At 38.3% G+C, this 24274-nt stretch overlaps 2 protein-coding genes across 6 annotated transcripts in view; both read left to right on the top strand.

Moving 5' to 3' along the window:
• The window catches only part of LOC127183639 (phenylalanine--tRNA ligase beta subunit-like), a 91069-nt gene extending 75837 nt beyond the window's left edge, over positions 1 to 15232 (top strand). The window contains 1 exon segment of the mRNA XM_051139715.1: positions 14184 to 15232. Within this exon segment, the coding sequence (XP_050995672.1) occupies positions 14184 to 15232 (1049 nt within the window).
• The window catches only part of Ralyl (RALY RNA binding protein like), a 675570-nt gene that overhangs the window by 204228 nt on the left and 447068 nt on the right, over positions 1 to 24274 (top strand). The gene's annotated exons all lie outside the window — the stretch shown is intronic.

The following is a 24274-nucleotide window of genomic DNA, read 5'->3' as shown; positions in this document are numbered from 1 at the left end:
ACCACATGCCACTCTGTCTACCATGAGGTGAGGACTCAGTGACACCACATGCCACCCTGTCTACCATGATGCTCTGACTTCCCACAGGCCCAGAACAATGGAGCAGCTAGCATAGACTGGACGCTCTAAAATCATGACCCACAATATGCTTTATCTCTTTTATCAGACACTTGATGTGATAAAAATTCTCACTAACGGATGGAGCTTTGCTAACTGGTAGTTGTCCAGTATGGAAACCTAGTCTTCAAAGGAATCCCAGTAATCCCAAAGTAAACACTGGTGCAGAGTCCAGAACATTGCAACTGTTGATGGTTTTCTGTCCGTGCGTATCTCTCTTTGTGTCTTCCTCTCTGTTTCTCTGTCTGTGTGTCTGTCCGTCTCTATTACTTTCTCTGTTATATATGTGTGAATATGTCCATGCTTGCACACTTGAATACTAGTGCAAATGGAGGCTAGAGGGCATATCTTCCTCAATTACTCTCCATCTTATTTTTGAGATGGGGTTTCTCATTGGACCTGGAATTCACAAATTCTGATCAGCAAACTCCAGAGTCCTCCTGTGCCTAACTCCTCTCTCTATCCAGGGATTACAGATATAAGCTACCACACCTGATTTATATGGGGGTGTTAGACATGTGAACTAAAGTCGTTATGGTCACCTGACCAGCACCTTACCTGGTCGTTTGGTGTCTCTCTAACTGAATCTGCAGCTAACAATGGGATTTTCAGAGACAGCATAAGAGAAAGACACTGAAATGTAAAGACATTAGATGTTTTTAAATTGTCACACACAAAAAGGAGCCTTTCCTCGTAATGTGTGCTGTTCGTGTGCCTGTCGCACACAAGCAGAGAATTGAACCCTGCACTGCTGCTCTGTCAAACTCTAGAGTTCATTAAAACTCTCTTAGCTGTCTTCACTGCCATCTTTCTTCCTTCTTATGAATTATTCAAGGCAGATTTCACTTGAGGTAAATAGTTTGATTGGAAGGGGTTTGTATCTGGATTTAGATGCAACAAGAGGTGTTAAATGCTCAGAATGCTAAGTGTTCGGAATGGCACAGACTCCGAGATAGGAGGAGAGGGCTGATAGCTCTCTGCGGCGGCCATTGCAGCATCAGCTCCTTAGCTGTTTGTCATTCTGAAGTAGGCCGTGATGATGAAGCCCACTGTATAAATCAGAGCTTACAGGGAGTTTGCTCCCCAAGCAATTCCAGCATTCTAATCCACTTGCCAGGTAGTGGGAGATTTTTTTTGGGTTTTACAAGGTACACTTCCACATTTTTATCTAACCTGGCCAATGTTTTATTAATCTCCATTTTCCTTTGGGTATTATATCCCAAGCATTGAAACCACTTGGCCTTTATGTTTCTCTTGAATTAAGTGAAGGTGGGATTTTTAATTCCAATTCACATGATTCAGCAAATCATGTGAAAGCAAAGGGGACCTAGGAAGCATTTCACTTTAATGACCTTATTCCATTGTAGTCATATATTTCTTATATCTCATATTTTAATTTTTATTTTAAATACTGAATTCATTCATGAAAAATTGATCTACAGTACACACAAAAACTATATTGTCTTAGAGATAATAGACATTGACGGTACAGTATAATGTAACACATTTAAAAAACAATCCCCAAACTCTTATTATAATTCTTTCACTTGCTAAAATTTCCTTCACTCAATGAATTTCTGTGGTAAGGTGTCAACAACAAATGCTATTCACAAAATTATGCCCAGGTGTGAGTGCTTTCAGGTGTGAGTGCTTCCAGGTGTGAGTGCTTTCAGGTGTGAGTGCTTTCAGGTGTGAGTGCTTCCAGGTGTGAGTGCTTTCAGAGCAAGCATATTGTTCATCTTTCCTGTTCTAACACAGTAGCATTAGCAGTTTCACTTACTAAAGAATAATATACCCAACATTCGCTAATTGCTGTGTGCTAAAGCTGAGCTGGGTTTCCTACATGCATTCTGTAGGAGTGCTAAGGCTTGCTATAACTTTGATGGCCCTCCAATTTCATAGCCTAAACATCACTTGATAAGCTGAGTCCTGAAATCCAAAGACTTAGAAGTTGTCACTTTAAATACTTCTCCAAAAAGTATGAAGTCAGAGCACATGCCAGGCCACAGGTTCACTAAGTCTACGCGTGTGACTCAGCAGGGTGGAGGAAGGCTTGAGGGATTCTGAACTGCATTCATTCATATTTAAACTCTACATATGTTAATGAGTATGTATGTGTTTTAAAAATCTAAGCATATATATAAGACATGCTGGTTTCAGAGCACCCATATATGTATACACACACAATCGTCACTTTATTTCAGCACAGTTTGTCAGAGAGTGAATCCATACAGCGGATAGAGTCTAAACATCTCTTAGCGATCATATTATAATTGTGATGTCTTACTATTTTCTCTTTTGATGCACAGTTCAGATGTGAAGTGTTCCCTAGATACTCATGTCAATGATTTGTGAAACTGTGGAAACGGTGCTCTAGTGGAAGTACATGGACCACCGAGGTGTGCATTTAGGGGTGATTTTGGAATGCCATCTTTCCTGTTTTCTTGGCAAAAATTAAGTGAGAGCCTCCTCTGACGTGTGTTCTTTGGCTCCCAGTCAACATGGCTAACCACCCATGGTTTGAAACCATCTGCCAACCCTCCCTCATGCTCTATTTTTACTTCTATGTCATTAGCCTCAGACTCTGTATTCCTGGTGCTGGACTCACCTTTGTACTCAGACCTGTGGTGTTAGTGGTGTTGGTTTCTCACCGGAGTATGATGAGACACTGTAAACATCAAACAGCAACAAACTTAAGAACCGGAACTGAGGAAAGCCGAGCTCTGAGGGAAGGAGCACGCACCTCGTTCACTGAGATTTACTGAGACCATGAATTAAGTGTGTGTGTGTGTGTGTGTGTGTGTGTGTGTGTGTGTGTGTGTGTGTGTGTGTGTTGACTAAGGAAATGTTAGAGGGGCACAGTTCTAGGCCAGACTTCATGTTTGTATATTATTGTAGCAACCAACAACCCTGAGCTCCAAATTTAAACAGGTCAACAACCAGTTAGGACTAGGTTTCTAATGGCTGATCAACCTGTTCTTCTACAATACGATCTATTCCTATTTTCTCTTTTCTATTACTTTTTATTGGAGAATGAATTTGACTGAATATAGTGACTGCATATGTTGTAAGGCTTATTTGGCACTAGGAGTGATTGAAAATGTAAGGACTTTGAAAAACTTTCCCCCAATAGCTAAAGTAATAAACATAACTTATTATCATTTAGTAGTCTTAAGTCAGGGAAGTCATTAACATCCTGGTCTGCTTGGGACAATATTAACACATAAAATAGTAATAGCATCTTTGCTGAGAAATACAGTGACGATGTATTAGTCTTGTCATGTCTGTAGCCAAATGTGTCACAGGAAGCAGGGTAAATAAGGAAAGGCCTGTTTTGGTTTATAGTTGAAAGGAAAGATAGCCTCCATCATGGCAGGAAAGCATAGCAGCCAGCGTGAAAAACCGCTGTCTACATTTCATTCCCAATCGGGAAGCGGAGTGGACAGGATAGGCTAGGAGCCCATAAAATCTTAAAGCCTGCCCTCCATGAATCAGTAATTCTAGCCTACCCCACCTCCTACAGTTTCCACAATATTCCAAAATAGTGATGCTACCATCTGGGAAGCAAGAGTTCAAACACACGAGTGAGCCTACAGTGGGCAAGCACAGCTCACTAGAGTGAAAGGAATTGTTATATGATTAAGGCGTATTCTTCTCTGCCCAGCACCTTTCTACTTACCCTACCAATATCCTTCTTGTTTCAAGGGTTGGCTCAGATCTCAACTCTTTGTGAATCACTACTGAATGTCTCATCTTAAATGTGTAGATCTTTCAGGCTTTGGTAGTTCTTGCTTATGTCATGTGTTTTTCAAACACAATCTTAAAAAGTGCTCAAGGGATAGGCAACCTGAGAAAGAGGTTTGTGTTTATTTTTCCTTATGTTCTTCCTAGAAGGTATGTATGTCAATCCTCAAGACATATTGCTCTTATGTTGCTTTAATGACATGGTGTCTTATAGGGAAATAGACAATAAATAGTGACATAAATGATGACTTGTGCTCTTTCATAAAAGTAATATTACGGTAAAGATGGCGCCTAAAACAAACATACCAGGAAATTCAAGCTAACTCATTTACTCTTGGCTAATTCACTACTGCTGCTCCATGGAATAGAAAAAGTGAAACTTACTCTTTAATATCCTTAATGTCTCAGTGTCTCTTCCATTACTATAACAGAGTCTTTTGAGAAGAGGAACTTATGGAAGAAAGAGCTTGTCCTTGCTTGCAGTTCAATGATCCAGCCAATCTAGCAGGGAAGGTACAACAGCAAAAGACTGAGGCAGGTGATCATGTCTTATCATATCAGAAAGCAGATAATAGTGAACTGGTGGGGTTGCTTGATACCTTACTTCATTTACAGAGTTAGTACTCCAAATACAGTCTGGCTTACCACTTACTTGAATGCATAGGTGTCTTCACCTCAGTTAGTCTAATCAAGATCACCAGCGGCCAGCATGCCCAGAGTCCTACCTCCCAGATAAAGATTCTGTTATACTGACAATTACTCCTCCTCCTCATGGTAGGTGTGTCTTGAATACATGAGTTAAATTGTATATACTACCTATGTTGATAATGAAGGTTTCCAGAAATCAAAGGCCACTATTTCAGTTAGCTTTTGGCTGCTGTACTGACTTGAGAAAATAAAATTGAAGGGGGAAAACTTTATTTTTTGTTTAGTTTTAGAGTTTTTAGTCTGTAGACTCTTGGGTATTTTATACCCAAATAATAGCAAATTCAATATACCTCACAATCTCACCCTTCCACAGATACTCATAAACCAGGTACAGGACAGATTCCCTTGAATGCCAGGTTAGCTGTTGAACATTCTTGTTGTCAGGTACCTACTTACCAATGTACAGAAATGCTATCATGACAAGAAATAAAGTGTAAGTACACATCCAGTAGTTCTTTTTAATAATTATTGTTGATTGGATCATGAAGGTTACTAGGTAATTTTCTAATCACTTGGAAGTTTTCTAATTTTGAGAGGCTATTAAGAAGGAATGCAAACCTAGCAGGTGTGACCTACTTGGAGGCAGTGGGTCCTTAAGAAGTTTCCATGAGGTATTCTGTTTCCTCTTTCCCTCTACTCTCTGTTTGCTATCTGCTATGCTTAACTGCATATCCACTGACTAAAGAGTGAATGCCACTGGCTCACCGCCTTCATTCAAATTCAAGGAAGCCTTCACTCAAATAAAATTCAATCAATCTATTGCTGACTTGTTCCCACAGAACAGAAGACATTCATTCTTGTCTTGTGGAAGTAATGAAATTATCACTATTTATATCATTTCCAAGGTCTGCTTTGGAAAATGTGTTCCTTAATAATTGTTACTCTTCTAAGATGGAGCTGTAAGTTATTTTAGTTAATAGTTTAAAGATGAATTTGTCTTTATTTTGATAAGAGAATAGAATTGCTTGAATATAGTAGGATTTTCTTGTAGGAACACATTTTATTTTATTTTATTTTTTTATTGGTTTTTCAAGACAGAGTTTCTCTGTTTAGCCTTGGCTGTCCTGCACTCACTTTTAAGACCAAGCTGACCTTGAACTCATAGACATCCACCTGCCTCTGCCTCCCAAGTGCTGGGGTTTCAGGTGTGGGACACTGCTCCTGATTCTAGGATCATATTTTAAAGCCAAAATAACATGACCATTTATATCAATAAATATATTCTAAATTTTAAATAGTATAATCACTCATCTATTTCATTCCTTTTGTATAGTGGTTTTAAGCTTGGCATGCAGTTTAAGGAAATTGTACATTCTACTAATTATGAAAAATGTAATTCCATATTATTTAGTCTGAATAAGAAAACAGAACTTAACTGCACCACCTAGTCTATTCTGATTTTGTACCACACTAATTTGTTTAAGCAAATACTATTGGATACAAAAGGAAAGGAGAAAATGATCTCAAGAAAGAAATTGTTATAAAGAACTACTGGTATATATTTACATCTTTTCCCTTTCAAGACAATTTTCTACATTGGTAAATAGGTACATCGACAGCACGGGTATTCAGTAGCTAAACTGACATTTCTTGTTGTATATCCATGAAGTGTATTTGTGTGTGTGTGTGTGTGTGTGTGTGTGTGTGTGTGTGTGTGTGATGTTATGTTGTCTGTGCTACTTTTTGATGAAAGGCTGTGACCTTTCAGGAATTGGAATTATGTTTTTCTCTTGTGATTTTGTGTTATGTACACAGTTTAATATTCAGTTTCTCAGTGGGAAGCCATCTTGGGGATTTCAATGTTGGAAAGAGTAGTGATGAAATTAAATGAAAAAAAAGAAAAGAAGAAAACTTATCTTCTTTTGCTTTACATATATAGCATTTGGGAATATCATGTAAGGTAAATATATTCAAATATATTCTGATCAGAAAGTGCTGGGTATGTGGAAAATAGAAGATGCTTCTTCTGGGCAATATATATTTCACCATTTAGGATAAAACCAATTACACTAACATATGCATACAGGCTCTTATCCAGAGACATCAGAACTGAACACTTATATTTATGTAATCAGGAAACATTTCTACTGCCCTGTGCCTAAGGGTATGAGGGACATTGAAATGACTGAAACACCAACGTATCCTAAGTCATCAAGGAGCCTTGTGCAGTCAACGTGTGCTGGAATTTTCCCTGTGGCATTGAGAAAATGATGGCTGCTTGCACTGTAAAGTTTCAGTTTCTCCAATGTAGCTTTCAGACTAGAGCCTGTACAGACACAGGCGAAATGGTTTTAGTAGAACTTAGACCATCGAGAAATTGAAGAGAAAACTTGCACAGTTACACCAGGAACATCGGTGGTGCTTTTCATTCTCTCCCCCCTCACCCAACGTGTGTGTGTGTGTGTGTGTGTGTGTGTGTGTGTGTGTGTGTGTGTGTGTGTGTGTGTGTGTATTTCAGGCAAGAAACAATGTTTGAAGGTCAAACAACTTTGCCAAGTGTTCCATAGGACAGACTGGAAATGGTGTATACATACTGCTTCTTTGATAGTTAATGTCTGGATTCAGTAATTTTCAAGAGAAATTTGAAGTGACATTCTAGCTGTACGTCCGCATAGTGGAGGAAGCACACATCATGAAGACTGTCTGTCTGTTCATTAAAACTCATACTAGCAGACAGGCATTTGGTACATGGCTGCAATCCCAGCAATGTGGAGGCAGGGGTGAGGCCAGTCTCGTCTACACAGGAAGTTTCAGGGTAGCCAGGCTTACACAGAGAAACCCTGTTTCAAAGACAAAACATGACAAAAAACAAACACAACAGCCAATATCACATACTACCAAAATAAGGAAAATATTGTCCAACAAAATTTTTTATAATAAGCTCATATTGACGATACATACTTTCCTTATCTATAATGTCTTTACAACAGCTTTTCGAATTAGACACCAGCATCTTCATATTATGGATTTAATTCTGGGGTCTAGTACAGTTAAATGCAGAACGTAAGAGTGAAACAGACAATGATCATCAAACTGAGATACACGTAAGTTCCAAACTGATCTGAAGTTTGTGGAAACTAGTGGTCACTGGTCTGAAAACACAAAGTGAGCATGAAGAACTGGCGGGTAAAATGTAGGAACAAATGCAATTTTTGGTGCATGATTCCATTAAAGCATCATTTGCTGTTTACTTGACATTTAACTTTAAGTAAGTGCCCTCTATTTGTTAAACCTGGCAGTCAGACAAATAAAAACAGTGTGTGAGAAAAATGAATAAAAGGCCCATCCTTCATTTTCTAAATTTTTAAATTAACATTTGCGGTTTTGTCAAACTTCAGTGCTTAACACTGCGATGTAATTAACTCTAGCAATCTTTCAATGGAAACCATCCTGCCATAATCACCTCTTGATTACGGGATGGGAAGGGTAGGCCTGATTTCCCCCAGGGCACAGTGACAGGAGAGTTTCATCCTACTCATCACTAGGTCATGTGCTATTTCATACAAATGAAATTCAAATCTTTTAACATTACATTTCCATCAGATCAAACTTATTTCTATGGAGTTTTCAGTCATCTGTATATAACCTGTAGTACTTTTTAAATAAATTATTCAAAAATGGGTTATTTGAACTCTATTGCTCTGATTTTACTTAGGAGTATGGGATGTGTGAGGGCAAATTAGTATCAATGTCTATTACACCTTAGACGTGACACTGGAGAACAGGAACAAGTGACAAAAGTGAGACTGCTGCTCACATGGGAGGGAGTCTTCCAGTAGCCCCCAGAATTATCTCAGAGTTCATGTAATATTGCTTTATATGCTAAAAGTCTTTAGTCCAGTTGAAATAATTCTGTGTTTTTGTTTGTTTGTTTCTTTTTCAAGACAGGGTTTCTCTGTTTTAGCACTGGCTGTCCTGTACTTGCTTTGTAGACCGCACTGGCCTCAAATGCACAGTGATCCCCCTGCCTCTGCCTTTCTTTCTTTTTTAAACATTATTTTTTATATTTTACACGTACATTTATACTATTAGATTTAAAAACAATAAACTACCTAAGCAAGAAGAACCATGACACAATCGGATTTATATAAATGTTACGTTCGTAGTGTTTTGGTTATTTGTATTCAACAGCTTTGAAGAAAACATCTTTCCTATCTTGGTGCATCTAAATTTCTGAATGTAAATCAATATCTATCACATCTTGTCATTATCAACTTAAGACATCTATCTAGACTTAAAAACATCTTAACCCCTAAACAACTAAGCTTCATTGTAAAACTAAGCCTCCTGCCTCTGCCTTTCAAGTGCTGGGATTAAGGGCATGTGCCAGCACCACCGGGCTGAAATAATTCTGTATGTTAATGAGAGATATTGAAGCTAACGACATTTTTACACGAGAAAATTATTGTTCCAACCCTTGCTTATCTTCTACTATCCTGCGTTGTATAGGCTGCTAGCTTGTAACACATTATGAACTTCACATGGCAGAAGTGAATTCTGGCACATTTGCATCAAAGATGTGTACTCATTTTTCAAAACAAAATCATTTTTTATAAAATTATTAAGAAATAAATATGTGTTTCATGAAGTGAGATTTTAATACTTTATTTTATGGTCTAGAGTTTCTTTTTCTATTTAATGACTCAGTCATAGAGAAAAATGGTATGTTCATGTTTTGATGAGAAGAAACCCAAAGAAAACATGATCAGACCCCAGGTTCTCATAGTCTCCCAGTAGTATGGCCAGTGTTAAATATAATGAGCAGAACATATCTTTATTAAGTGTTTTTAGAGTAAGAATTATTTTCACTTAAAATTGTAATATTGTTCTCTGGGTGCTTATTTCATGTCAGACATAGGCTGGCAATTGTCAAACCTGATAACTTACTCATTTCACATTTATTTAAGTTTTCCTTTCTTTGTGCTATGTAAGAGAAATTATGTGATGTTATTGTAATTATCTGCATGGTAGAGGCAGATGCTATAGCTGAAAATGCAGTACTGACTCTACCTCAGGAACAAGGATTACTTCTTAAACACTGTGGTCCTCAGTGTAGTCTCCTGTCAAATGGGTTGATTACAGCAGTGAATGCATAATATTTTTAAGAAAAATTGAACAGTTTAATCAATAGTAAACCCTGGAGTTGGCGTTGTGTACTAGAAACACAAAAAATACAGTCTTACCCTTGTGAGTTTTTTCGAGGAGCCTTTTCCCCTTTAGTTCTTATTCTGTATTTAAGCATAAATTTATAAAAAATAAACCAGTTAAGATAGAAGACACTATTATTTGTAACACATAATGTTGAAATAAATGGCTCCAACCAAATTTCTAGGTTTATCCTTATTTAATCTATAGAGTGAAGTTTCTATATTTGGACTTTACAGATTATGTTAAAAGTAACATTACTAACAGCTCTGTCCAAAATCTGCTGGGAAAGCATACATTTTAGCATTGCCATTCACCCAATGCTTACCATTTAACCTCAATGCTAACGTTGGAATTTCAAAGGGTGTCTTATTAGGAAGGACCCAGCTTTACCTTCCTATGGAAAATTTAATTTCTAATCTAAATACAAATGAACGTGGAAGTATTGTACTCTAAGATGAATCTTTTTAGCTAATAACAATCTTACTGAAATTGAGAGCTATTTCCCTCCTCAAAATACTAAAAATAGAGAAATTATTTTACCCAATACTTAGAAAATTAAACAATGTCCTCTGCAAAATGTGATTAAAATGGAACAAATGGCTGTAGATTAGAGATAGAAGAAAAGCTTAAAACATACATATATGCTTATATTCAGCTTTGATTTCCCCATGATCCCACGCTAGCGTAATTGTATTTCAGCATCTATTTACCTGCTCAGTTTTAAGTGACAGCACAGTATTAGGAAAAGTCTCCACTGTGCTGATGGAACCACATCCCACAGAGCAGAGCCTCCAGGTGAGACTTCCCTGTGGTTTCATAATCTCTGTTTCCTTGTTTCCACTTCGTTTGGTTGGAATGTTTCTCAGCGTTTTGCAGTGCTAAGTTTCAAATCTTTCTTGCTATTTCCTCACCTTTAGACAGATAAACCAACCCTATCAATATGGGTGCGACCTGGAGAGTTTTCCCTTTACCCTGATTTTGCTCATTAGAATAAACTCATTGTGCGAAGTGTATCCAAGTCACCTTTGCAAGTCTGTGACTATCCTACCTTCTTGGGGTGAAAGGGGAGGCCATCTGTGTAAGGAATATAGCATCTTTTAGGGTTATATCAATAACTACTATTATGCTTTTCCAAAGTAAACAGTAAGTGTGGCCTCAACAGAAGGGTATTTGCTAACTTTCCATTCAATAAAAGTATTTTCCTTTGAAACTAATGCATAATGGGTTCTAACTGTCAAAATTGCAACTTTTTTTTTAATGTCCAAAAGTTAGTCATAACGTGGTTAAGAACAAGATGTCACAGCCAGACTCTTGGGGCTCAAGCTGATTACTACTTGGAAACAGTACAAGTGTTGTGTAGACATTTGAACTCGCCCAATTCTTGATTGATAACTTATAAGAAAATCTACTTCTAAGACAGTGAAAAGGAGGAATTGTGTTCTATTGTATATAACGTACATGTGCTTGATATATGATAGGCAGTTACAATTTCTTGCCTACTGTTAGTTTTATAGTTTTTAATCTTCATTCTATATTTTTGGGTGGTATTTAAATACCTTACTAAGTGCTACCACCACATTTTAAGTGCAATGGCAATAAAATGCATCTTGCTTTCAAGAGAAGAACAAACAGCAATAAAGTGCAAAGATACAAATACACTACAGACCGTGTTAATAACAATGTAGATGTTTTATGGCCTGAGAAGATTTGATTCAATGTGGAAAATCAGGGAAGTCTGAGATAATGATTGTATCTATGCTTATTGAGCTCTCTCTCTCCCTCTCTCTCTCTCCCTCTCTCTCTCCCTCTCTCTCTCTCTCTCGCGCTCTCTCTCTCTCTCTCTCTCTCTCTCTCTCTCCTCTCCCTCTCTCTCCCTCTCCCTTTCTCTCTCCCTCTCTCTCTCTCTCCCTCTCTCTCTCTCCTCCCTCTCTCCCTCTCTCTCTCCCTCTCTCTCCCCTCTCTCCTTCTCCCACTCTCTCCTCCCTCCTCTCTCTCATCTCTCACCTCTCTCCCTCCGCTCCAGTCTTCTACCCTCTCTCTCGACTCTCCTCTCTCTCTCCTCCCTCTCTCTCCCTTTCCTCTCTCTCTCTCCCTCTCTTCTCCCTCTATCTCTCTCACTCTCTCTCTCTCCCTCTCCTCTCCTCTCCCTCTCTCTATCTCCCTATACTCCTCCCTCTCTCTCTCTCTCTCCCCCCCCCCTCTCTCCCTCTCTCTCTCCCTCTCTCTCTCTCTCTCTCCCTCTCTCTCCCTCTCTCTCTCACTTTTTTCCTCCTTCCTTTCTTTTCTGTATTGTTTTGTTTTACAAGAAGGAGTTTCTCTGTGCATCCCTGGCTGTCCTGGGATTTTAGAGCGGGGTGGCCTCAAACTCAGAGGTCTGCCTGCCTCCACCTACCAAGTGCATGCACCACCAGCACCCAGCATCACTGAGTATTTTTCTAATAATGCTGATACAGACTCTGGGAATCACAAAACCACCATAGTGTCTGCCACCGATACCTATTCACTTGTTAAGGGACATATTTGGTGGAAGTGGATATTCCTGTGAGCTGTATCTGTACCAGCAGAGAGCCAATATTGTGCTCACTTTGTAAATGATGTTAGCAGTCGGGATCCTAAAGTTCAATTTAAATTCGTCTCATAACCTGTTAATTATAGGTTCTTTTCCTTCCATCTCAGCCCTTACATTAATGATAACGCTGCTCCGCAATCTCTGTCAAATAACTTTTAGGCTAAAAGCAATTAGGTGGCTATGTTCTTGACTCCTTAGAGAGGAAATAGATTTGGATATGCTGGGAAAGCCTCGTTGCTGAGGGTCAGCATAGCTGCACTCTTCCAACACTAAATGATACAAGGAGTGGTGCCCAAGTGGGGCCGTGTCGCTCAAAGTCAGAGCTGCTTGACCTGAAATTCCAAGGCACTCTCAGTACTTGACAAATAGACAAAGAGGTTATGAAAGCAAAGCCCGACAATCTGGAGAGGAAAGGCAACAAGTTCCAACATAGGCAGGAAACAAGGAAAGAAAGAAGAGACTTAACAGTGGCTGCTCCCAACCAGTTTGTTATCCAAAATGCATTATCAAGGTCACTTGCTGGTAGATAAAAACTGATAATTTAAGTCAACTGCCATCAAGTTCTAGGAATTAAAAAAGCTAAATACTAAATTTCTTTCAGTTATTTTTCATATTGCCCAGTAATTTGCAAATCTTGAAGAAAGATATTTATAGATATATTTAGATATTCATTGTTTACATATAAATCTGCACAGATAGAAGCACACTCACTTAGAAACATAGGTGTTCTGATGACTAGCCACTGCATTTTCCCTGAGAGATAAGATGAAAAGTCCCTCCTCTTATTCTGTCGAACTATGTTGCTAACCTAATTCTCTCTATATATGAATATATGAATACCAATAGATATGTGGGCTTATCTTGAAATTATACCATCTTTCACTATATATGTTTAGCATGTGGTAAAAGAGTTATCTTAATCTTATTTTCTGGTGATCCTATAAATATATTCTTTGTAGAAAGTCTTTAAAAGTTGTTGCACACTAATCAGGAATCAAATATAAGTTGCTATAATTTCACCTTATGCTCTACTCACAGTGAAGGAAATTTTATATGACTTGAATAATCATCATTTTACAAACGACTTGCATGTGAAATGAGTGTTAGTATAGGCTATTCTTAGGGTAATCAAGATCAGTTTCTTATTTCTATTTTAAGTAATGAACCAGGGCTTTTTCTATACTATTAAGTCTCAGATTTTGCCGTCTGGCGTATTTGGCTGTTTAGAATTTTTTCATTTTCTTTGTGATATAAATGACAAAGGAGGTTTCCTCTGTTGACTCTCTCATTACAGAATGCTGGTTTAATTTTTTAAAGTGACAGCAGACATTTTTGTTAAAGTAGAGAAGTCTAGATAAGCAGCAATAAAAATGTGTTTTGTTTGCACGTTAGAGAGAAAATTGGTCTCAAAATCTTGTTTCGTCTCCCTTAGATTTATTACTTCCTTGTAACCTTTTGCTGGTAATCACTTGTAAAAATTTCCTGAAAAACAAATGCACTTGTTAATATGCATTCCGATACCAGTAGTCTTGTCTTGATGTTACTGGCTTTGCTGCCTTCAGTGTTGATGTCTTTCCGGGGGTCATTAGATCCTGTCCATATTTTACTATTGAGAATTCCCTAGGAGAGGAGACACTAGGGTAGTTTCTTGACCACATGACTGGGCCCAGAGGTTTATTTGCAGCTGTAATTCAAATGACTAAATCTCATTGTTCAAAAATGACAGGTTAAAGAGTAAATGAAGGGTGTTTAAGTAGTTTTAACTGAATTGTGTATAGCACAGGCAAACTGCTATTCCATTTTCTTTGACTGTGTTTCTATTTTTCTTAAGATAAATGATTTTGACTGTAGTTGTGCAGACATAGTCAAGGTCCAGACATTAGCATTTGCTATTAAGAATGCAGTATCACAAAACATCCTTCAGATATCAAGTTCAAGCCTCTGAATAAAACTAAGGAGTACACAGCTTGTGAACTCATGAACATATACAAGACTGACAACCACCTTAAGCATTATTTACATATCATTGAAAATAAGCCTCTGTATCCAGTTATCTATGATAGCAATGGTGTAGTCCTCTCAATGCCGCCGATCATAAATGGGGATCATTCAAGAATAACAGTAAATACTAGGAATGTATTTGTCGAATATACAGGGACTGACTTAACTAAGGCAAAAATTGTGCTTGACATTATCGTCACCATGTTCAGTGAATACTGTGACGACCAGTTTACAGTTGAAGCAGCTGAAGTAGTTTCTCCTAATGGAAAATCAAGTACCTTTCCAGAGCTGGCTTACAGAAAGGAGATGGTGAGAGCTGATTTAATTAACAAGAAAGTTGGAATCAGGGAAACTCCTGCAAATCTTGCCAAGCTCCTGACCAGGATGTATCTGAAGTGAGAAGTCATAGGTGACGGCAATCAGAATGAGGTTGAAATTCCTCCGACCAGAGCCAACGTCATCCATGCATGTGACATTGTGGAAGATACAGCTATAGCTTATGGCGGTAACAACATTCATATGTCTCTGCCGAAAACATACACCATAGCTAATCAATTTCCTCTCAACAAGCTCACAGAGCTCCTCAGACTTGACATGGCTGCCGCTGGCTTCACTGAGGCACTTACATTTGCTCTGTGCTCCCAAGAAGATATTGCTGATAAACTTGGCTTGGATATCTCTGCAACAAAGGCAGTCCATATAAGTAACCCCAAAACTGCTGAGTTTCAGGTGACGCGCACTACCCTTCTTCCTGGCCTTCTGAAGACCATAGCAGCAAACCGGAAGATGCCCCTTCCTCTCAAACTGTTTGAAATCTCTGACATTGTAGTAAAAGATTCCAGCAAAGATGAGGGTGCAAGAAACTCCAGGCATCTCTGTGCTGTTTATTACAACAAGAACCCTGGGTTTGAGGAGGAGGAGGAGATGAGGGAGGTGAAACGGTGATCAGAATATAGTGCATGAAAAGGCTGATTTTCAATACGGAAATAAAAATGGACGTACAAACAAAAGTTGTAGGTAGTAATGATGGGCTATTAAGATTAAAACCACAAAATTCGTCCACTTGGTTCCAGAAAAGAGTGACATAATTTCCCTCTAGGAATTCTGGAATTAGAATCAGGCTCTTCAATTTTTATTTGTCATAATAGTTAATAACTGTGTACTGCAGGACCACTCTGGCTTTGGTGTACAGACCATGTCAAGGAATAAGGCACTGATCTTTTATGTACCTACGTAAAATAAGCTACTGATTTACTATAGAAATACTACTTAATTACATTATGTGTATGTTTATGTACAGATACTTAAACATTTTGTATATTTATCATTTTTGAGAAATCGGCTGCTTTATGAAGTTCTCAAATCTCAGGTTACATGAGGACACTGAGACATATTATCCTTTGGGGAAAGAAGCTTATTAAAATAGTTATTAACACCATAGGCTGGCAAGCAGGCAGGCAGCAGCATGGTGGGGGCGCTGAGGACAGCTCAGAACATGTTCCCTTCTTTTACAGAGGAAGGAAGGAGGTTCTACGGCAGATAATTATTGAATAGCTTGTAGAGTATAGTATTTGTCTGCAGTCACACTATCTGGGAATCCTCTGTGAGAGTGGAGGAGGGAAGACTCTAGAAAAACATTAACCCAGTTCTGTAAACTAAATTTCTCGAGTGTCAGGAGTTGCCACAGTTTAGCCACAGTGGAGGGTCATTAGAAAACAGTTTGGCTCTGGCTAAAAATAACTGTTACACATTCATCCAACAAGTGTTAAGGCCCTAGCACACCCACTCGTGCTTCTTACACACCAATAGTATTTAATGATTTGCTTGCAGATCCGCGCTCAATATCGGTGCTTTGTAGGACAAAGAAAGTAACTTAAGAAGGGAATTAAAAGGAGAGTTCCAGTCATTTGTAGATCAATTAGTAGCAGATAATTTTATTATTCATTGGAAATTTTTATGCTTCTTATACCATTACTTCCTTCAGCAATTAAAGAGACATATATTTATTCTCTAATTTTATTTATCTGCTGATTTTTAAAGCTCCATGACAGCAGGCATGGTTACACTGATAATCTGGACTAGAAGAGGTTGCTTTGGGCAAAGGCGCTAGATATATCTCCACACAAAGAGAGAAATGACTGAGGAAAATTTGATGTACAGAAGGATTTGAAAGAAAAAAGGGAAAATAGAGAATAAATGCTAACATGTCTGTGATACATCTGTCACGTTTATATAAGATTATCTTTGTGCCTTTGCAGGTAAAATCATTCTATTTGCTGAAAGTTATAAGAGAATGGGGATGGCTTTCCCCCTGATTTGCCCTACTTTGGCTTTCTGGAATTAATTGTCAACCTCTTTACTCTCAAAGGTGTTCTAATTTGTATGATACATTTTGCAGTTAAAAAAATATCTAAAATGAGTGCTAACATGGCACACAAACTCTTAGAGAAAATTACACTAGGCAGATTGAACACCCTGGGGAAGGGCAGCTTTCTTCAGCACTGTTTGCAGAGTTTCTCTGAAAATGGGGTATCACACAACACCTGACTCCTTTCTTTCTTCCCCAGCTCACATTTTGTTTCCCCCCCCCCTTTCATTTTTCTTTATGTTTCAAAGAAGAAACAACTGGTTTGATGAAAAGTCTACTCTGTGCTATGCCCAGGTCTATGTCACAGGTGTGTCACCGTCCAGTACATGGCACTCTGGCAAGTAGGGATCTGCACCAACTAGCACAGCTTTGCATGATGCCATGGAGCAGCTGCAATGTGCACCTGCGCCAGGGAAAGAGGGGCCGTTGGCTCAGAACTCTCCTGGTCTTCTGTTTCAGTGTCAAATGCTATGAAGAAAGCAAAACTTTCCTGCTTCTTCACTTGATCACTTTCTAGAAGAACAAATGTGTCTACTTCAACTATATAAAAATAGACACTATCAAATATGCAGCTAACCACAGTGGAAGGTTCCGGTTTGCTTCAGCTACTGCTGTTGCTTCCCAGCCTGGCGTCTCAGGCTTCTCCTCATGCCCTGAACGCCACTTTCCTGTTGTCCTTACAGTGCATCACTTACTTGAATAAATAATCTGCGTAGCTTGATAAAAATCAATATTTTTTACTAACATATATATATATACATATATATAAATATATATACATATATATGGATTGTCAGCCCTCTCCACTATCTAGAATTCATTTAAGCATTTCCTGTCTGTTCTTACTGCTTCCCAATCATGTGTTGAACAGCCTCTAGAGTATGCTGCCCAAGCACTTTTGGGTATTTGAAACATATACACATTTAGTCACTCACTCATCAGCTTCAGTCTGATAACAGGATGACAACTGTCATTGCTTTAGTCATTGATCAGTAATTCGTGAAAATGTAAGAGGAATTTGTAAGGAAGGTCTCATGGGAAACAGTATATGACACAGGAGAAAAATGGGTTATAAGTTGGATATAAGGTAGTAGTTTTGTAGGGGCCATTGCTAAGTAGTTCTCCCATTTCGGCCATATATATTGTCTGTTTCCTATGTTATCTTCCCTTCCTTGGATGACAATGAGTTGCTCCTTTACACCGGAGCATCTTCTGCCCTTTTGCCCTTGTCTGAGCAATTTTCACCAACTCGCTCTCACAAATATGGTTCTTTACTTTTGTCACTCTCCTTTCTCTTCATAGTACTTGAGACCAGGCTACATGGTACATTGTTTTCAGTCTTTTCTTTCCTCACCCATTGCATGCTTATAGGAACTGCAGTCTCCTAAAGTAAACAAGTTTGTCACCTATTTAATCCCATACATTGCATTCTGCCTACAGAGAAGAAACATTAAATCCAAGACTGCCATTGCCAATGGGTCTGTCTTAAACTGTTTCAGATACTTCATCTGTAAAGAATGTTAGAGGAATGTTTATCTAAACATGGTCTTATTAAAGCAGATCTCCCCCCCTCCCCCTCTCTCTCTTTCACACACACACATACATAATACATTTTTAAGTTTGTAATAAAACCATTTGGGAATATTAAGCTTATATTCACTGGTAGTTATAATTCATTTGAGGTTTTTTCTTCTCACTGCTAATTTTAGACTAAAAAAAAAAAATACCATTGTGGACAGACAAGCATAGATCATAGAATTTTGATTTTATAACAGCAAGTTTTCTTTCATAGCCCCAAGGAGCTGGGAATGCATTTGACTTCATCCTAACATGGGCTATGGAAAATTGGCTCATTTCTGAAATAGAGCTTACGTAATTTGCATTCTTATGTCTTTCCTGGAGTAGGGCAGGTTAAGAATGACTCATTGTTAGACAAAATCTAACATCCAGAGCTCATGTAAATGGATTTAGTCAGCATCAATCCAATTAAAGATTTATTTTCTCTATCCCTTGACCCTTTGTCTTTGTGGTGTCTTTGGCTATTACGTCACTGTGTTAAATTTAAACGCGCATGTTTTATCTTGTTAATGTTTACCGTTGATTTTCATCCACCCACACTCAGATATATAGACACACTGTATCTACGGATCAAGGAAGTCATATAAACACATGTGGATTGTGAGACTACTTTTTCCAAATCATTACCTTGGAGCTCTTTACTCAGTTTCTTGTCTAATATAGTATGTTCAATATTAACAGGAGATGAATTAGGCTCTAATTAAGCATATTAGTACATTATGATGCAGTTTACTTAAGCTACTTTAAAGAGGACATTGCTTATTGTTCAATTCTCCTTCGCTTTTAGATACACAGATTTATTTTCCTATGAAAAACTCAGTGTTTTTTCACTGTAAGGCAGTTTACGGACATGATTTCTTACCCACGAAAGTTAAGGAGTGCACAAGAATATCCAAATCTCTTTTGATAGGGAAACTCGTTGCCTGAAGGAGAGGTGTGAGGAAGGGCAAGAACAGGCATATTCTATGGTTTAATGCTCTGGGCTTACAAAAGCGTGGTGTTGGAATGGTAATTGGATTTCCGAGCATTGCTTTTGAGAATAGACTGCTTAAATCATTGAAAAGGAAATCATTGCAGGAAAGAATTGCACAGGCTGTTTGAGTACTTACAAAATAAGAATAGCAGGCGCAACAATGAAGAAACTGGTTTAGTGCTGTTGAGATTTGACATCTTTAAAAAACCTGATATTGTAGCTGCAGTTTTGATCTTTATTTCTTTGTTGAGTAAAGCACCAATGCATTTCAAGTCAACACTTTCAATGGAGGCTTAGATAAATGAGACCTTAAAATGCTTTTAGTGGGTAAAAAAAAATTGTTTTCAGTCTACATTGTACTCCCTGTGAAAATAGGTACAAGTGGGTATATACCTTTATTTTTCATTTGTTTTGCATGTTTCCTGCTGGGGCTGTTGAGCTGACATCCTTAACATGTTAGAAGATGCCTGTATCCTCATACTTTCATGCAAATGGAGCTGATGACACACTGTAAGCATCCAAAAGGTGTTTTGATGCATTAGGAGGAGGCTTAGAGACTAAAGTGTGTGTCTTAGGAGTATGTCTGTGGGCATTAGGTTCCCAATTTTTCTTAAAGTTCTCATCAAAAATTTAAAATAAAACATTTTATTTTCTAAGCCACCGTGATCTCAAGGCTTATTCGATGTTTGCTATTTCCACGACACCTGTACACTGCCGCGGTATGCCATGACGACACCTGTACACTGCTGTGGTATATCATGGACATACACAGAACTTTTACTCTCTTACAGACATTTCCTTCTTCCTTGAGTGTTAACATTTTGCTTAAAATAAGAGTGAAAAATCAACAAACTATAAAATAGATCTCTAGGAATGTTTGCTAAATGGAGATACACAGTGCAGGTATTTACCTGTCCTTGCTGAATTTGCCACAGAAGCTAAAAACAAATTTGTCAAATGCTTCTCTGTGCAAGCCAGTTTCCTAGCTACCTTGATCATGAATATAGTTCAATCCTGAAATAACCTTTTCTTTATTATACAGTGAGAAGTGGAGAGCTCAGACTGATAAAAATTCCTCAATCACAATAGCAAGGATTTCAATACAGTTCTGACTCAGAAATCTATTTTCCTCTTCAGTCACAGAGTCATTTATTTTAAACATTAGTTATATCTGAAGGTAATTAAAAACTATATAATTGACTCTGGAATATTCATTGCATTCTGGAATTTCTTTTTATTTTGTATTCAGTTGTTAAATTCAAATGCAAATACACTCTTTTCTTTGTTTCAAGAAAAAAAGAACTTTATTTAACAAAGGAGGTATTTTCTCACTCTACACTTGAGACTCTTCTGCCACCTAGTCAGAAGCACCATGAAAGAATCCGTGAGCATCAGTGTTTTTCCAGGACAGTTTAGAAGTTGCAAGGTTCATGTTTCATCTGTAAATTGTCATCCCTTGTCTGAGTTTATGTTTATAAGCAACCCATTACATAAATACCATTCCAAATAAACGTGTGATTTGCTGGGTTTTATTTTTTGTTTGTTTATTTGTTTTTTGAAGACTGTATTTGTTATGATTTCTGTATAAAACTATTTTTGAAACATTACATAAAACATACTTTGTAGGCTCTCACTCTAAATTCCTTTTGGTTCTCTGGTCTTTGGGATGTCTGTTGAAAGAATCCAGATGAGATTATAGAAAGTAGTGCAGAATTGTATAGAGATTTGCAGAAATACTACAGTTATTAAAGAGGAGGAGTGCCATATTATAGTCTGGCTTTTCACTTTTCCTAATGTGTCTAGAATAGACTATGAGCTCAAGTCATCAGCCAATGCTCATGACATCCCATTTCCTTGCTGTGCCACTTGAAGTTTCATACATAATCTTTAAATTTGAATTCCTCTAAATTCTCAGGAAAATTTACTGGGTGTATAAGGTGATACTGCTTGTTACCTTGTTCCTAGACTGACTACTTGTCCTAGGTCCTCTCAGTACCAGCATGTGTAGAACATAGGCCAGCCTTTGGGAGTCCAGGCTGTCATACCACTTTAAAAACATGAAGAAGCTGAGGGATGCAGAGCATCTCATACAGGGAAGAATGATTATCACCAATTCTGCAGCCACATGTGGGGGAACATGACTGTAGTAGTGTCAGCACTGGACAGGTAAAGGAAGAGAACCCAAAGGTCAAAAGCAACCTAATTGCTTTGACGATATTCTGTTTAAAAACAACACCCAAAATCAACAAAACAAAGATAAGAACAAAGTGGTGCTGTGAGCCACTCATTTGGCTCCATAGATCATATGTCAATACAGTAAACCATGATGCCTTCCGACACTCAGACCAAAGTTCCTTGTGTGTGTGTGTGTGTGTGTGTGTGTGTGTGTGTGTGTGTGTTCTTTAATGGCCTTGTGCTCTTTTTCTACTCCATCCTTGCAACCGCTGTCTACTCTCTGCTTTAACGGGATAAGTAGGATTTGGTGCCACACATCAGTGGGAACGTTTAGCTTTTTGTTTCTTTGCCTGGCTTATTTTCCTTAGCGCAGTCTTCTCCATGTGGTTGCCAATGGCATTTCACTCAATCACACATTTGTTTCAATTCATTTGTACAGTTAGGGTTTTTTCTACTCGTGTGTGCATCGATGGTAACCTAAACTGATTTTGTATTTTGAATGTTGTAAAATAACAGTGTAATAAAAAATTATTTTCTTCATATTAGTAAACTTCACACGCGTGTGTGCGTATACATATACGGTCTGTATATCAACTTAAATTCATATAACACACACGAATTAGCATATGTACATATAAACTATATATACACACTATTTACACGCTGCACACACACACACACACACACACACACACACACACACACACACACACACCCAGCAACAGGACATCTGCTATGTGTCTTTAACTGTTTGTATTCTGCTTTACTCCGCCTACTTTTCTCCTTCTTTTCATCTTACATGGCAGCCAAAAGCTGCTTCCAACAAACCTACGTTTATATACTTTAAGTTACCATATATAAGACAATCCAACATTCCTCATTTTTAATTATAGGAAAAGGTAGGAATGTTAGTGTTTGGTTTGAGTCCACCTATCTGTGATGTCATTGCCTACCTGCCAGGGGTGTGGCCCTGCCCAGGGCCTTACAAAAAGAGAAACCACCACATGGCTCTCTCTCTCTCTCTCTTGGCAGGAACATAGTATCATAGCTGCTGCAGAAAATGGAGTGGCCGTCCTACAGCGAGAAAAATTAGCATCATGCTACCATGTGTCCAAACGGTTGCATATTTGGATATTTACCCAAAAGAATATATATCCAAATATTTATTTCTCTCCTGTGTTTAATAAAGCATTATTCATAGTACTCAGAACATGGAGGCAATTGTCCATTTATATATGGATGGTTAAGGAAAGTGAGTTACATACATACCACAGAATATCAATCAGCCTTAAAAAGAAAAGAAGTCTTACGCAGATCCATGCAAGTCCTCTGAGTATATGTTATGGTAGTTTTGCTTTTTGTTTGTTTTTGTTTCTTGTTTTGTTTTTGGTGTTTTGAGAAGGGTTTCTCCTTTAGTCCTCGCTATCCTGGACTCGCTCTGTAGACCAGGCTGGCCTTGAACTCACAGAGGTCCACCTGCCTCTGCCTCCTGAATGTCGGGCTTATGTTTTCGTAGTTTTAGCTTAGAATTTTTGAGGAAATTCTACTAGTGGGAGTGGGTGTGTCTCTTACACTGTTTCCTGCTCTGGGACCCCACTTGGTTGCTTCCTCCAGCCTTGATATGAGGGTCTGTGCCTGGGCTTACTCCATATTGTAGTGTAGGATTGCATTCATAATGCTAGAAGGACTGATCTCTTCTTAAGGTAATGGAGGGGGAATGGATCTGCGGGGTGGGGTGGGGTGGGAAGCTTGGGGGGCAGTGGAGGGATGGGAAACTGCTCTGGTGATGCACTGTATGAGAGAAAAATAAAACCATCAAAACTCCAGAAATCCTGTCATTTGCAGCAACACAGAAGCCCTCATGCTAAGTGGAATACAACATACATAGGACAATCAACTTGATCCGAATTGGACGGGGAACTTAAAAAGTGAAACTCACAGAGGTGCTGTTGGCGGAGTTAGAAAGTGCCAAGTGAAATCACCTTAATTCTATGGAGTTATAATTGCCCAACATTTATTTATTCGCATTGGTCCACAGGCTCCATGGTCCGGTTTGGGACTGAGACCCTGGCTGGGGCCTAGAAAGGATTTTTTAAAGCTAAAGGACAAAATTCTGTTCCTGTCAACATGTACAGACCTGCACAGATGTGAGAGAATGCCCCAGGTCTTCTGCGTGTCTGGAATTCTCTTAACAGCCTCGGAGTGCTCAGAAGGTTCTCTTCAGACCTTAGCTGCTGCAGTAGTAGCCAGAGGGCTAGTGGGTGAGGAAACAAGCGAATAATTGATGTGTTAAAACATTATCGATATTTGCTGTGCAAAATCTTTTCCATTCTTAACCAAACAGTGTTTACAATTAAATAATAGTCATAAATGTAAATCCCTTTTCTTTGTTTCTTTTTTTTTTTTTTTTCCTTTAAATTAGGGTACTTATTTATTTACTTGTTTGTTTTTGAGACAGAACTGACTGTGTAGCTCCTGTTGTCCTGAACTCACTATGTAAATCACTACAAAATTATAGAGGTATACCTGTGTCCTGAGGCACCATACCTATCCTCGGCCTAAATCTTAATTGCATATAGGTTAGTAGTATAAGAATATGTCAGAATGGAAATATTTTTAAAAGTAAACCTCTTCTTATATACAGTTTTCCAACATCAAGCCTCCACATGCATACTGTCCTTGGAACACCTTAACCTTATGAAAGCAGGAATTTTCTATTCACTTTAAGAGAACTGCAGATATACCCAGAACGCATTCTTAGATCACTCATAATTTATGGCACATAGATGAATGCGTGGCCATATACAGTGCCTTGTAGCTCTTACTTTTATATGTGTTGCATTTCTTACTGTATTCAGATTGAAAATCTGTAGAGAGAAGAGATAAGGTGTGA

This window comes from Acomys russatus, chromosome 31 (genome assembly GCF_903995435.1).
Source record: "Acomys russatus chromosome 31, mAcoRus1.1, whole genome shotgun sequence".
NCBI classification, from domain to species: Eukaryota; Metazoa; Chordata; class Mammalia; order Rodentia; family Muridae; genus Acomys; species Acomys russatus.
This window is presented reverse-complemented; position numbering and strand designations above follow the sequence as displayed.